The 13272-nt window shown below is 42.7% G+C and overlaps 1 protein-coding gene across 1 annotated transcript in view; it reads left to right on the top strand.

Moving 5' to 3' along the window:
• The window catches only part of GPC3 (glypican 3), a 403047-nt gene that overhangs the window by 20866 nt on the left and 368909 nt on the right, over positions 1-13272 (top strand). The window contains exon 2 of the mRNA XM_047716543.1: positions 8894-9055. Coding sequence (XP_047572499.1) covers positions 8894-9055 — 162 coding nt within the window. The remainder of the gene's footprint in view (positions 1-8893; positions 9056-13272) is intronic.

Raw genomic sequence — 13272 nt, forward strand, 5'->3', positions numbered from 1 at the left:
ACAACTCTTTCTGCTCCCATAAACCCTCCTTCATGTGAGAATCCAGTCCAAAGATAAGCAGGAGTCCATTATACCTCAGTAAAACTGGGGAAAAAAATTGTAAAGATAAAAAACAAAAAAGAACCGAAGATAGGTGGACATCCTCTTGTAGCAGGACTCTCAGAGCTCCTCTGTGCTCCGGCCACTCTGCACAGCTCTCTTGTCCCTGTAGCCTTACCAGGTTTCTTGGCTGTTCCCGGCTGTGCCATGCATTTACACACTCCTATGCCCCTGCTCTCTTCTCTTGCTCCTCTCCTCTCCTTCTTTCTGAGAGTATGTGAGGTGGGGGGAAGTGTGTGTGGAGGGGCAGAGGGAGAGAGAATCCTGAGCAGACTCCCTGGTAAATGTGGAGCCTGATGCTTGATCTCATGACCCTGAGGTAGTGACCTGAGCCAAAATCAAGAGTCAGACGCTTAATGGACTGAGCCACCCAGGCGCCCCCTTGCTCCGTTTTCTTGAAGGGTTTTTAAGAAGGAGAATGATGGGATCAGATATGTCCTTTAGCATATCTCTCTGGGGCTCAGGTGGAGGAGAGTCCCACCTCCCACCAGGAGGGCTGGAAGACCCATGTGGAGGCTCTTATAGCTGTCCAAGGGAAAAGAGGCAGGGTGATGAGGGACATTTGCAAAGTAGAACCAGTGGGATTTAGTGGCATTTGGCTACAGGGAATGAGGGCGAGTAAGGTGTCTAGAATGACCTAGAGGTTTCTAGTTAGTTTGGAAGTCCCTCTCCTTGACGGGGACTGTGTCCTGTTCTTTATTGTACTCCTCGGGTTGGGCATAGGCCCTGGTCCAAAGTAGGCACTCAGTAAATGTTGGATGAATGAATCATTCGCCACTTTGGCAGGCCGAGTATAATCAGTGAATTTGTGTTCCCAGAGCACATGTTGACTGCTGGTTGGGATTGGGGTCCCGAAAGAACCCGTTTGTAGGGGAGTGTAGTGGTCTAGGAATTCAACCTTCACCGGGCATGGAATGATACGCACTTAATCGACAGTTGGTAGTGGAGATAAAGGTAATTCATTCTTTAATTCTCAGGCTTAGAGAATGGCTTATCTCCAGGGTTGTTTTAAACTCCCAGTACTCTAGTGTGGTAGCGACACTTTGGCCTGCCTTTTACAGAGGCAGTCTGTGGTGGCCCCAGGCATGATCTCTGATTTAAAGTCAGAGCTCGTGATACCCAGGTGTGCCCTCTGCAAGGTCATGTTCTTTCAGGCTAAATAACAGAAGGGTAACCTTCAGCTGGGTTCCCAAAGATGATTTCTTCTACCAGCAATCATCACTTTCCACACTGGTTTTGAATGCAGTCATTTCTTTCATCTGTATTCCTATCTTGATTAGTGAGAAATTAATGAGCGTGTAAGATTTGATTTAGATAATGATTAATTAGGGGAAAAGGCACCATTCTAATAGCAAGTCACTATTATATGCTAAGGAAATTAGTTAATATTTTTGGATGGCTAATTGACTTGTCCTCTGTTTAAAAAAAAAATCTTTTAAAAGTGCCTGGTATGTTTTTTTGGTTCATTAGTAGAGCAACCTGCACTTAATCCTTTGGATAATTTTAATAGGCATCTATTACTTTCCCTACAAGTCACGAAGCAACCAGTTTGGGATATCACTCATTCTTTTGCTTAATATTACTTTAATGATGATATTACATCATTTTTTTTAGCACAATGTACCTTTGTTAGCAAAAAAAGTAATCTGCCACAAAGCGGACCTTGGCAATGAAATGTGTCAAATCATCATATTCGTGTATATACATATATATATATGGAAAAGATTTCAATTTTCATTGTTACTGAGCCCTGACAATTTCTCCTCTTCTGTTGCTATTCGAATATGCTTTATCTTGCTCTTAGGAAAGTATAAGGAGCGAGGTCTACATTAATATTTCTTCTGTTCTTTATTGTGTTTTTTAATGGGATTTTTGACAATTTATAGTCATTAGTAAAATTGCAGTTGAGTAAAATAACCAATGTATAGAACACAATAAAGGTAATTAGAGAACTGGCAGGCTTGAAGTGACCTTGAGGGGTTATTTAGTCCATTCCCAATTTCAGGCTGAAGACTCATCTGCCTACGCAGCTCTCCTCCACGCATTATGCTTTTGTTTGAAAACCAGCAGTGGGCCTTTACTGCCTATGGGGCCAAACCCACAGGTTTCTGTCCAAACTCACATTCTGCCCTGAGAAGCTAGCTGTGCCCCAGATTCCAGCTTCTCTCCAGGCAGGTTAGTCTTGCCCTAGTACGCTGCTGCCGCCAAACCCATTGTACCCCTTGGCTTTCCCAAATCCTTCCCATCTGGCTCAAGCCCTACCTCCCCTAGAAGTCCCGTTTGGCCCCTAGAGTCTCTGGTGAGCATTCATTTACCTAGCAAATGTTGTCCATAGGACATATTTTTAAAATCACCTTGACTGAGATAATTTACAAACAATAAAATACACCCGGATTGAGTGAAGAATTTAATGAGTTTTTACAAATGTACACACCCGTGTAACCCCTATCCCCAAAGAAAATAGAGACTCTTTCCATCACCTCAGAAAAGATATTGCGTATTTTGTCACCTGACCATATACCAACCTTTTCTCTTCTCTAGCTATTCTTGTGTGAAAGTCTGGTCTCTTCGTGTGAGTTTTGTGTTTGTTTATTTTAATGTTACTTAACCCGTGTTGTGCCAAGAAGGTGAGAGCTTTACCCGCATCATCTCATTCAACCCTTGCAATGACTCTGTAAGGTAAGGGTTATTGATTATCCCCTTTTAGAGCTAAGGACAGAAAGACATGTGGAATTTCAGTGACTACCCTTGCTAGCATAGTTAGCCAGTGGTGGGGTAGGACTACATTTATAAGCAACTTGACAAAGGGGGGGGGGCACACTGCGATTGATCTTTTCCCGCCCATGGTGCCTGCCACGATGCTGACCTTCAGGCCATTTACTACTTGCTGACTTGGAATAAAATCCAATAGAACAGATGTATTTAGACAGACCCATAGCACATTGTTCGCTCTCCTCTTCCAATTAGGGGCAAGGCTCAGGCTTGGAATGGGGTCTCTGGGTGAGTGTGTGAGCCTATGGCTGCAAGTTCTTGAATGGAGCCAAAAAAGAACAAGAACTGGGCCCAAAGGATGGATGGAGGTCAGGAAAGCAAGGCCACGGGTAGCCAAGGCTAAGACATCCCTGAAACAAGAGTATACATCAGGGAAGAGCCTGCTGTGGTCTCCCGGTGGCCTAGCCTCTGGGAGGGGAAGCAACTGGTAAGGGTGCCCAGTATGGGCCCATGTGGCAAGAATCCTTAGAGGAAAGCTGTCATGACCCAAATATCCCTTTTCAGTTGTCAGACCCAGACTCGGACCCAGTGTGCCAGGAAGACCTTGCCTCAAAATAATTCGAAATAAATTACTTTATAGTTCCTTCAAGTGAAACCTCTATTTGTGTATCTTCAAGATGTTTGGAAATTGATTTTTGTGGTATTTAAAGATATTTTTTCCAAGATCAAAGTTAAGCGCACAGATGTAAAATTTTCAGGGTCATCTGTCTCCTCTCCCTTGTTTTAGATCAGAGAGACACAAAGGTTGTTTTGTTTGTTTGTTTGTTTGTTTTTACCAGTGTTCTCAATCTGAGGCCCTCATTAATTCAACACTATATGCATAGGGCTGAATGGGATAGACAGGGCATCCCAAGGAGATGGGTGTCATTCTCTGTTCTTCAGGAATGGAAAATCTGGGAGAGGAGATTATAGTATGAAGGTACTTTTTAATCCTCCAAAATAAATGGGAACTAGCAGCCCTGTAATGACTTCAGTTAAATTTTTTTTTTTTAAGCATCTGGGAATCCAAAGTTATTAAGCTCCAAAGACTTGAACCTTTATGGCTCATTTGAATAGTCAATTGCTGAGCCTTCTCGTCATCTCCATCCCAGGCTATATTGCTTGTCTCTATTCCCATTTCCTAGCTGAATTCCATTTTGACATAAAAAAATATGAGTACCTCTCTGATGAGTGTGGTCAACGATTACTTTTCCTTTCTGTCTAATAAAGGAGTTATTTCCCCTTAACCTTCTTTTGTTCCTGACATTCCTACAGAATGCTTTGCTATTTATTGTGTCTTTTGTAGGTTGCATCTGAGTTCTTGAATTGGCCTTTCTGCTTTCATTCATACAAGTATGTACCAGGTCTTGGTGTACCTCCTTAGTCATTTGCCCTTGGTTACTTTTTACTCATCCCACTTGAGATTTGGTTTCCAGAGTAATTTTTTGTTTCATTGATGAGGATTCCTCTCTAAATTCTTTCTTTATTTCTTTTGGTTCTGCTTTGTTTCTTTTATGCCTCTGTTCCTGCATTGAAATGGTTCATTTTTCATTATTGTCATTTCATTTAGGCATGTCTAGCTCTCCTGGCCCACTTTGTTCCTTATGTTCTCTTGTGCTGGCCTGTGAGTTATATGAAATGTAATTAAAATGTTTTTCCCTTTGGCGTATATTTCCCTATTCCTGGCTTGGAAATTCTGAATTTTTATCAGCTTATAGATGTTTTTATTTCCTCAAATACTCTAGCTAACTCTTAGCTCCCAGATCAGTTGTACTGGTTTATTGATTGATCAGGTAGTGTTAACTGGGAGGGAAGGTAGATGTTACTATATGTACATTTCTTATATCTGGGTACAAGCTACATCTTTCTTCATGATGTCTGAGATCTTTTCCCCCAAATTCTCACTTGATATTTTGTTCCTCTCAAGATGTTTGGCTCAATGAATTCTTGAGGGAGTGGGAATTTTTGCAATGATAAGACCTGCCCAACCCAGGGAAAGGGCCACACTATGCAATCTCTAAGTTACTCTATGAGTTATCCATCAAAGGCAAACCAAACTGGTGTCATGGTGATTCAAAGAGGCGGTCCTGGGTTTCTGCGGGTACACTGAGTGGTGATTTGTTATTTCTGAGACCTAACAAACTCCTAGCACTTCACAGAGGAAAGATTTGAGCCCCATCATTTTATGATTCCCGCTGGCTAGAGCTGGAACACTATCAGCAGCCATGCTGCCGAATAAACCCTACCGTTCCTGAAAACGGGAAGTCCTCACCAGCAGAAACTGAGAAACACAAAGGATTTTTTTTTATAACATTGAATTTTATGAATGTATTCAAATACAGCTATTTTAAACACATATGACTTAGGCATCAGTTTATCAAGGAAGTAGATAAAACATTGTCAAATGGACAGGAACTTGGTACATGGCAAGTATCTTCTCTATAGGAATTTCCTATCTACACGTGTGTCCCAACCAACCTTGTTTCAATCTAGATTAGCCACTCTTCCCGAAGGGGACTCTTTCCCTTCGTGGTCCAGTAAACCGCATCACTTTCTATTCCTAGAATAGCATTATATATTGTAACCTCCTATAGAAAGAACACAGTGAGCTAGAACTAGCTCTGTTTTCTTTTTCAGAAGATAATCATAAAGCCTTTAAGCTTAGACCGTATTTAATATCAGTTTAAGGCTTGTCTCTGAGATTGACATTTATAGGAGTTAAATCTGAACCCTGTGTCTCCAGACCCCAAATTGTATTTTGACACATTAAATATCACCTTTCCATCCAGCGCTATAAATTGCAGTGCTGGATTTGGTTTGGTGGTATGTATTATCTGTGCTCTCCATTGATTACTTTTGTCAGCTCCCTTGAGGAAGCGGAAGGGGAGTGCTCGCAGTCCGTATCCTGGACTCCCATCGGTGATGTCATGTGAGGCAACACTTGATGAATTTCATTCCTAAATTAAGAAAATAGAACTTGGACACATACATTAAGGTCGTGATTAACTGGAATTCCTAGGGAAATAAGTTGGAATAGAAAGAAATTTTCTGGTCACTTAGGACTAACTAGTCTCTTCCCGTACGCACTCCCACCCCACCCCCCATTTTTTAAAATCTCAGTTGTTACAAAGCTGTCTAAAATGTCTGCATATGTTTTCCTTCAGGAAGATTTCATGTTTATTACAGGATCTTGCTTTGCCAAAGACCTCACAGGACTTTGGGGGAGTTTCCCCTCTACCTCATATACATGTTTTGTCATCTTGACTAACTGTGCTGCTTTATTGCACTCATTTCCTATGTCTTCGGTATTTATCTCTGTCAACCCCTTTAGACAGTGAGCTCTTTGGGGTCAGGACCATGTCTCTCTTGTTCAACGTGGGACCTTCACCATGTAGCACAGTGCTTGGCACCCAGAAGTTGAGTCCGACTGAGTCCTCTGAGAAGCTGACGCCAGTAGGGCCCTACATGTATAAGGGGTTTCTGAGGGAAAACATTTGTGAAGGAAAAGGAGCAAGGAGCTCAAGGATGCCGGAAGGAACCTCACACTGTGGCGTAGGTCTGACCCTGTGGAGGAGGGAGCGAAAGAAGGAAGGTAGAGTAGGAAGAATCTTTGACTGCAGTACTGTTTTCAGAAAGTTTTGTCAAGGTCAATGGGGAGTCCTTGAGCCAAAATCCCTGTCAGCCGAGTCCCATGCTCACAGAACTTAGCATCTTTGCTATGCTCCGACATCGGCTGGGGCAGGCCCTGGGGATGGTGGCCCAGATACAACATGGCGGTGAGTTCAGAGCGCAGCAGCTGGGACCATCCGTCAGTTAGTTACATGCAGCACAGTAGGAGGTCTGAGATGTGCATGCTCACCACAGAAGGATCTCGACAAATGCTGGTTGGAGGGAGAGTCTGAGTACAGTGGGAGTTGCAGAAGAGGAGGGAGATTGGACTTAATATTTGCTAGTATTGGCAGAAGATATAAAATCAGGGAATGCCTCATCATTTCCTTTGTTTCTCCTTAGATGATACCTTATGAAAGAAGCCTTTCCTGACGATCCTATTAAATAGAATTCTTGCTGTCACCACCATCTACCCTACCTCCCTGACTTTGGTTTTTAAACATAAAAAAAAACAGTTTTATTGAGGTACAATTAACATACAATAAAGTACATATTTTAAGGGTATAATTTGATAATTTTGACACATGTGTATAGCCAGGATACAGTCACTGCAACCAAAATTATGAATCTATCTATCGCTCTGCCAAACTTCCTGACTCTGGCCCCGTCCCTGCCCTGTGTCCCCTCCCCAACAACCACTGAACTGCTTTCCCTCACTACAGGTTAATTCTCATTTGGGAGACTTTTTTCATAAATGGAACCGTAGAGTATGTAGGGTTTTTTGATGTGGCTTCTATGGCTTCGCATAATGTTTTTGGGGCCCGTTGCCGTGGTAGCATGGATCGATAGTTTATTCCTTTGTATGGCTGAGCCATAATCCACTGTATGTATATACCACAGTTTGTTTTGCTGTCCTTCCTTAGTTCTATTTTCTCTGTAGTACTCATCACTACTTGACTGTGTGTGTCAGTATATACACAAACTATACATATACACAACGTATATACAAACTATATATGCGTGTCTGTATATATCTGTTATATCCAGGGTGCTTGGCGTGTGGTAGATGCCCAATAAAATATTTGTTGAATGACTCTCATCTACGCCCCTGGCTTGAATTTTCATTCATATGCTGTGAAGACCTCCGCCGGTGCAGAAATGCCTTGCATCCCCAGGGGAGAGCTGAGAATGACAAAGGTTTCAGTCATTTGGAAACTTGGCAGATGATCTTTATTAACTGAGATATAGAACACAAGAGATGGAACTCTCTCTCTCTGTGTGTGTGTGATACATAGAGATCAGTTTGGAGTAGGCTGAATTTGAGATGCCCATGGAGGGGTTGCAGATAGGAAGTTTTCGAGCTCAGAAGAGAGGTTAGGCCTGGGTTAGGGAGTTCAGCAGTCCCATAGATGAGATGAGATCATGGGTGGGGGGAGATGTAGAACGCAGGGAGGGTCAATAACGTTAAAGTGACAGGCAAAAGAGGAGGAAGAATGGAAAAGCAGAGAAGAGTAGCCATAGCTGTAGGGGTGTGTGTGTGTGTGTGTGTGTGTGTGTGTGGCAGGGGTAGGTTCATTATAACAAGGGAGGAGGAGAGCCTTTTAAGAAGAGACTGGTTGACTGGGAGGGTTGCTGCCAAAGGTCACATTGGATGAGGACTGAGAGGTTCTGATTCCCATTGGATGAGGACTGAGTAGAGGTTCTGATTCCCTAATTTTGGAATAAGTGAGGAGATTCTTAATTCGACAACTTTTTACGGAGTTGCAGAAATAAAAAGGTACCATGCATCATAAGCGAGGTGCAAGGAAGTGACTCAGGAGTTCAGAGGTCGACATTTGAATAGCGCTAGAATGTTGTAGTTGTAAGGGATTTTGGTGATTGTCAGAATGTTGATGTTGTCCTCTGGGTATTTCCTCTGTGAATCTTACCCCAGACCTTTAGTTAACAACAACAGCAAAGCTTTGATAAGATATTGATGTTTTAATCATTTATCCCAAAAAGCCACACTGGGGTGGCAGACATACATTTCATTAGCAAATCATAACTGGAATTTTGAAAATTGCCTCTTGGTTGTGCTCTCATTCATAAATTATAATCAAGAAAAATAAATTGTAGGAGTGAAGATTAATCTTTTAACAGACAAATTAAATATCGGTGTTCAATGACGTCTACTTGGTGCTATAAATTGGTTTGTGCAGAATTTATGAGTCAAACCTAGGCAATTAATTCTAATGGTTATTCAAAAAGAATCAGTCATAAAGATAATTGGGAGAAAGCAGGGATTCGTTAAGATAAACACTAATTTTGAATAATCAAGATTTTACTGTATTTAAAAAAAATGCATTGTCTTGCCTTGTTCACTTCGCGTGTGTGTGTGTGTGTGTGTGTGTGTGACATTCTGCTTACTGAAACGTGAAACACATGTTTGTTTCAGGATCAGATCTGCAAGTATGTCTCCCCAAGGGTCCAACGTGCTGCTCCAGAAAGATGGAAGAAAAGTACCAACTGACTGCGCGCTTGAACATGGAACAGCTGCTTCAGTCTGCAAGTATGGAGCTCAAGTTCTTGATCATCCAGAACGCCGCAGTTTTCCAAGGTGAGTGCTGGGGATCATTTTAGACGTGCGCCCTTTGGTATCATTCTCTGGGCGCTGGGCTTTCAGATGCTAAGTCTAATTTATAAATGACCATGACAGCGTTAATACTTGACAGAGAAACCTCCCAGTGAGAGATTCTGTTTCAGGAAAAACACAGTTTTTAGAGACACTGCGTTTCACTCTTTGGAGAGGCAGGCATTGTCCAAAGTCATTGTCCAAGGACATTCTGTTTACCTGTGTGCGATGGCTGCAAATCCCTACAGAAAGGGTAAATGATATCTTCTCTCAACAAGCCCTGAAGACCAGTTAAAAAAAAAACAACAACAACAAAAGAGGTTACTTAAATACCAGTTTTCTCCAGGCGTGGGTTGGATGGTTGTGGAATACGCCTGAACTCCTTCTGACCACGGGGATCATTTCCAGAGAGATCGGGAGCTTGGCTCAAAGGCGCTATGTTTTCTCATTTGTGTGAGTGGACCACCTCTTCTTTCTTTGTGAGTCTCCGTCCTTACTACACCTGTGTGTGACTATAAAAGGACCTGTGGTGGTGTTGCCAGGATGGGTCAGAAATTCCATTTCTCCTCACTGACCAGTAGGACCAATCCAGCAGGATGGAGAGTACCTCCTTCGATTCAAAGACCCCGCTAGGAATGATGATGACGTGCTCTCTGTGTATTTGTTCCTTTAGTCTTCGCAATAACCCTAGGAAGTCGGTCTTATTATCAGCATCCCCTTGTAAGGGATGAAAAGCCAAGGCACGGAATGGTTAAGTACTTTGCCTGAGGCCACACAACTAATTGATGGGGGAAAGTAGGATTTGAATCCAGGCGGCCTTGCTCTTAGAGCCTATATTTTTAACTACCTCGGTATGCTGCCTCCTGGGAGGGGAAATTAATTACAGATATTGGGGCTTGCTTCTGCCTTCCCTGAAGCACAGGACACCAGCTCCCTTTTTCTTGCTCTACAGAGAATTGGAGTTTAGATAGAAAAATCTCTTCTGATGACCTGACGTTCCAAATTTGTAGGTTTCTGGCACCTTGTTAAGGATTAACCTCTTTGAATTATAAGGTAGGTTGATCATAGCTTATTTTGTGTATTGCAAGGAAAATCTTAGAATTAGCTAAGAAAATTATTCCAATTAGCTAATAAAGCCTACATTCATGATAGTTCCCTGGGTCAAAGCCTCAGGGGATGTTGGGTTGATTATATGAAGTACAGTATAGAAGCCTGAGGTATTTGTTCACTTATGTATGCGGTCAGACTCTTGTGAAGAGTTTGTGGAGACTAACAATTTGGCGATCAAATGAATAATTTAAGCTGGCTTTAAAAATACATGTGCCATTCATGTACTTCTTAGATTGGTTTTGGAGCTGAGCTGATGACTGAAAGTGGGGTGGTAAGAAGTTATGGGACATGAGAATTTTGTTGAAGCCAAGAGCTGAATCTGACTCTTTGGGGGTGTTCAGGGACTTTTCAAAATGGAGTGTTTGTGAGTGGTTTCATTCGCAGAATAACCAGGCCCACTGGTGTTATCTGACAGCTGTGGGCCTGCTGGAGGTGGGTGGGAGAGTGAGCACGCTGGTAGTCCACTATGTGGAGCAGCGGTAATACCTGCCATCTGAGGGCCTTGGGTGTCAGCTCTTCTGTCTCTACCCAGTCCTCCATCTTTTTTTCCAGTCTTCCATTTTGCATATTGTGTTTTCTAGGCCTGGAGCAGCACAAGATGAGGAGAGAAAGGAAGTTCTGACCAGATTTTGATTGGCTTAGCGTGGAGGTTGGACACTAGTCATGTGAACAGAGGCTGGAAAGGGGAGAGGGTAGCACCTACTACTTGTATCTTTTCTCTCTTTTTCTCACACACACATGTACACACACAAATATGTATTATTTCTCCAGTTGTGAACATAGGAGGACAAGTCTGGCAAAGGAACATGGAGACAACTCAGTGATGTCTGAACTCGTGGCTGGGGCCTTCCACCTCATCACCATATGGACTCAATTCTTTCTCTTGTTTCATTCCCTTATTCTTTCCCTGCTTCCCACTTAGAGCAAATAAACCCCATAAGAAAAAAGAAAACATGGTCCCAGACCTCAAGGCAATTATGCCATGTTTGTAGAAACATCGCCCCCCAATTCTTAATGTAACGAACATTGGGAGGGACAAGATGAAAATCAGGGACTGAGGCAAGCTGATGTATTATTGATTGCTAAGAAAAAGAGAGGAGCCACTTTTGTCCCCCTTATAATTACTTACTATTTTGACGAGCTGAAATTGGGAGGGCACAGTTGTTTCTTCCATAAAATACGCTCCCTCCCCAAGATTCCGGTAGACCAAATCCTTGCTCCAATAATTCAGTCCTATGAAATTTGATGCAAGCTATTTCCCCCACCACATGAAGTTGAAGAAAGCTCATCTTGATATTGGCCTAGATCCACAATCTCTTTAGGATTCCCTCACTCGTCCACACTGGGGGTATTTAAGCAGCGAATGCTTTCTGCAAATATGTGCACAGTTCCACAAGCAATCCTTACTGCCTCAATTTGGATTTTATGTCTTCGTTTGCAAGAAGCCTTTGCCCTCATAAATGAGCCTGGGGCCCTTCGCTACAGCGGTTGGAGTGCTCTCTTGCTAATGTTGTTTTGATAATGATTGAAGCATTAAAAAAAGTTGTTCTTTATTTTCAATCTTTGCATTGCCTCGTTTCCGAAATTTAATTTACTCGGATGTGCTTAGTAAAATGGGGCAGCACAATCGTTTTTTGTTTCTGCTTAATTAATTCTTTTTGAAAAACTCCACTAAAAGATTTTTGTCTCTTTTTCTTCTCCCCTACCTCATAATAATTACTATGATAATACTACTAATGGCAATTTATTAAATGCCTGCTATATGATGCTTACTTTTACATAATTCTCTCGTTGGATTTTCCCAGCAGCTCTCTGAGGTTCCTACTGTAATTATCTCCATTTTACAGATGAGGAAACTCACTGATGCCTTGGCTTCTTTCGGGTCGTCATCTGACATGGTCTTCCTAATTAATGTTTTATCCTCTCTCTGCCACCTCTGCACGTTCAATCCTGGAGCTCCTTTTTCCTTGCAGGATGGCATTCTAACTGTCAAACGTGTCCCATCAGGGAGTATTTGGGGGGATAGGCCTAGGAATTTTTTCTGTATTTTGGATGATTCCAGTCTTCCCCAAGGTACCCCTGACTTTGAGGGAGAACACGCTTCAGCTTTTCTGGAAGTTGCCTAACCCGCAAGAAGCCAGTTCAGCTTCTTCAGAGGGGAGAACTAGAGTGGTTAAGCAGAAGACATCCCTGTGCTCCTGGAATGCTGTGGAGTTCCTGCTGAGGTCATTGAGGAATTCTCAGGCCCTCGTTCAGTACCCACTACTGTCCCACATTTATGCGTGGTCTTTTTACAGGCTGGATTTTCTAGTTTTCTAGCAGGCGGTAGGTTAAGGAGTTAGGTGGAAGGATTATGGAAGAATGCCAGAGGGAGGTATCTATGAACAGCAAGAAGTTATGAGTGCCAGGAAGGGTGGAAAACATGAAAGTAGACTTGGAGGCTCACTGAGTGGGGCAGTCCGGAGGACATTCAGTAGAGGGGTATAACCCACGTGCCTCAGTAGCCCCTGTATTATAGGAGGGGCAATAGCCCATGTCTGTAGTGACGGCTGCGAATCAATAAAGATCAAGTTACTTGCACCATTTTTCTTTTCCTTCACATTTTCATTTGAAGGAGCTAAAATATATTTGGGGGAGTGTGTGTCTGAAAGGCAATGGAAGAAACACTGGGCTTGGAGTCAGAACATCTCAGTTCTAATTCTAGTTCTGTCTTGGTAAGCTTTATGACTACAGGGGCTTACTTAGACTCCATTAGCCTCAGTTTTGTGATCTGCAAAATGGGGGTGATAATTACAGTCCTGCTTACCTCCTAGGGGAGAGGTAGTTATATGAAAGTGTCTTGAAAACTGTAAAGCCCCATGTCCCAGCGTTATTATCTCTAAAGCTATTACCTCGAAAGCCCCGGGGATGCCAGATAAATGGCGCATTTCCATTACAGACATGAGCCCCAGTAAAGCTGGAGGCCATGATGCAATTCACCCACGTTTGCCCCCTACAGAGGATATCCCGTGCACAGGTGAGAGAGCACTTAGGTAAAGTAGCCTTTGGAAGAGGGGTTTGTTTTGTACCTTCGTAGATGTGAAACTGCTGTG

Source organism: Lutra lutra, chromosome X, assembly GCF_902655055.1.
Source record: "Lutra lutra chromosome X, mLutLut1.2, whole genome shotgun sequence".
Taxonomy (NCBI): Eukaryota; Metazoa; Chordata; class Mammalia; order Carnivora; family Mustelidae; genus Lutra; species Lutra lutra.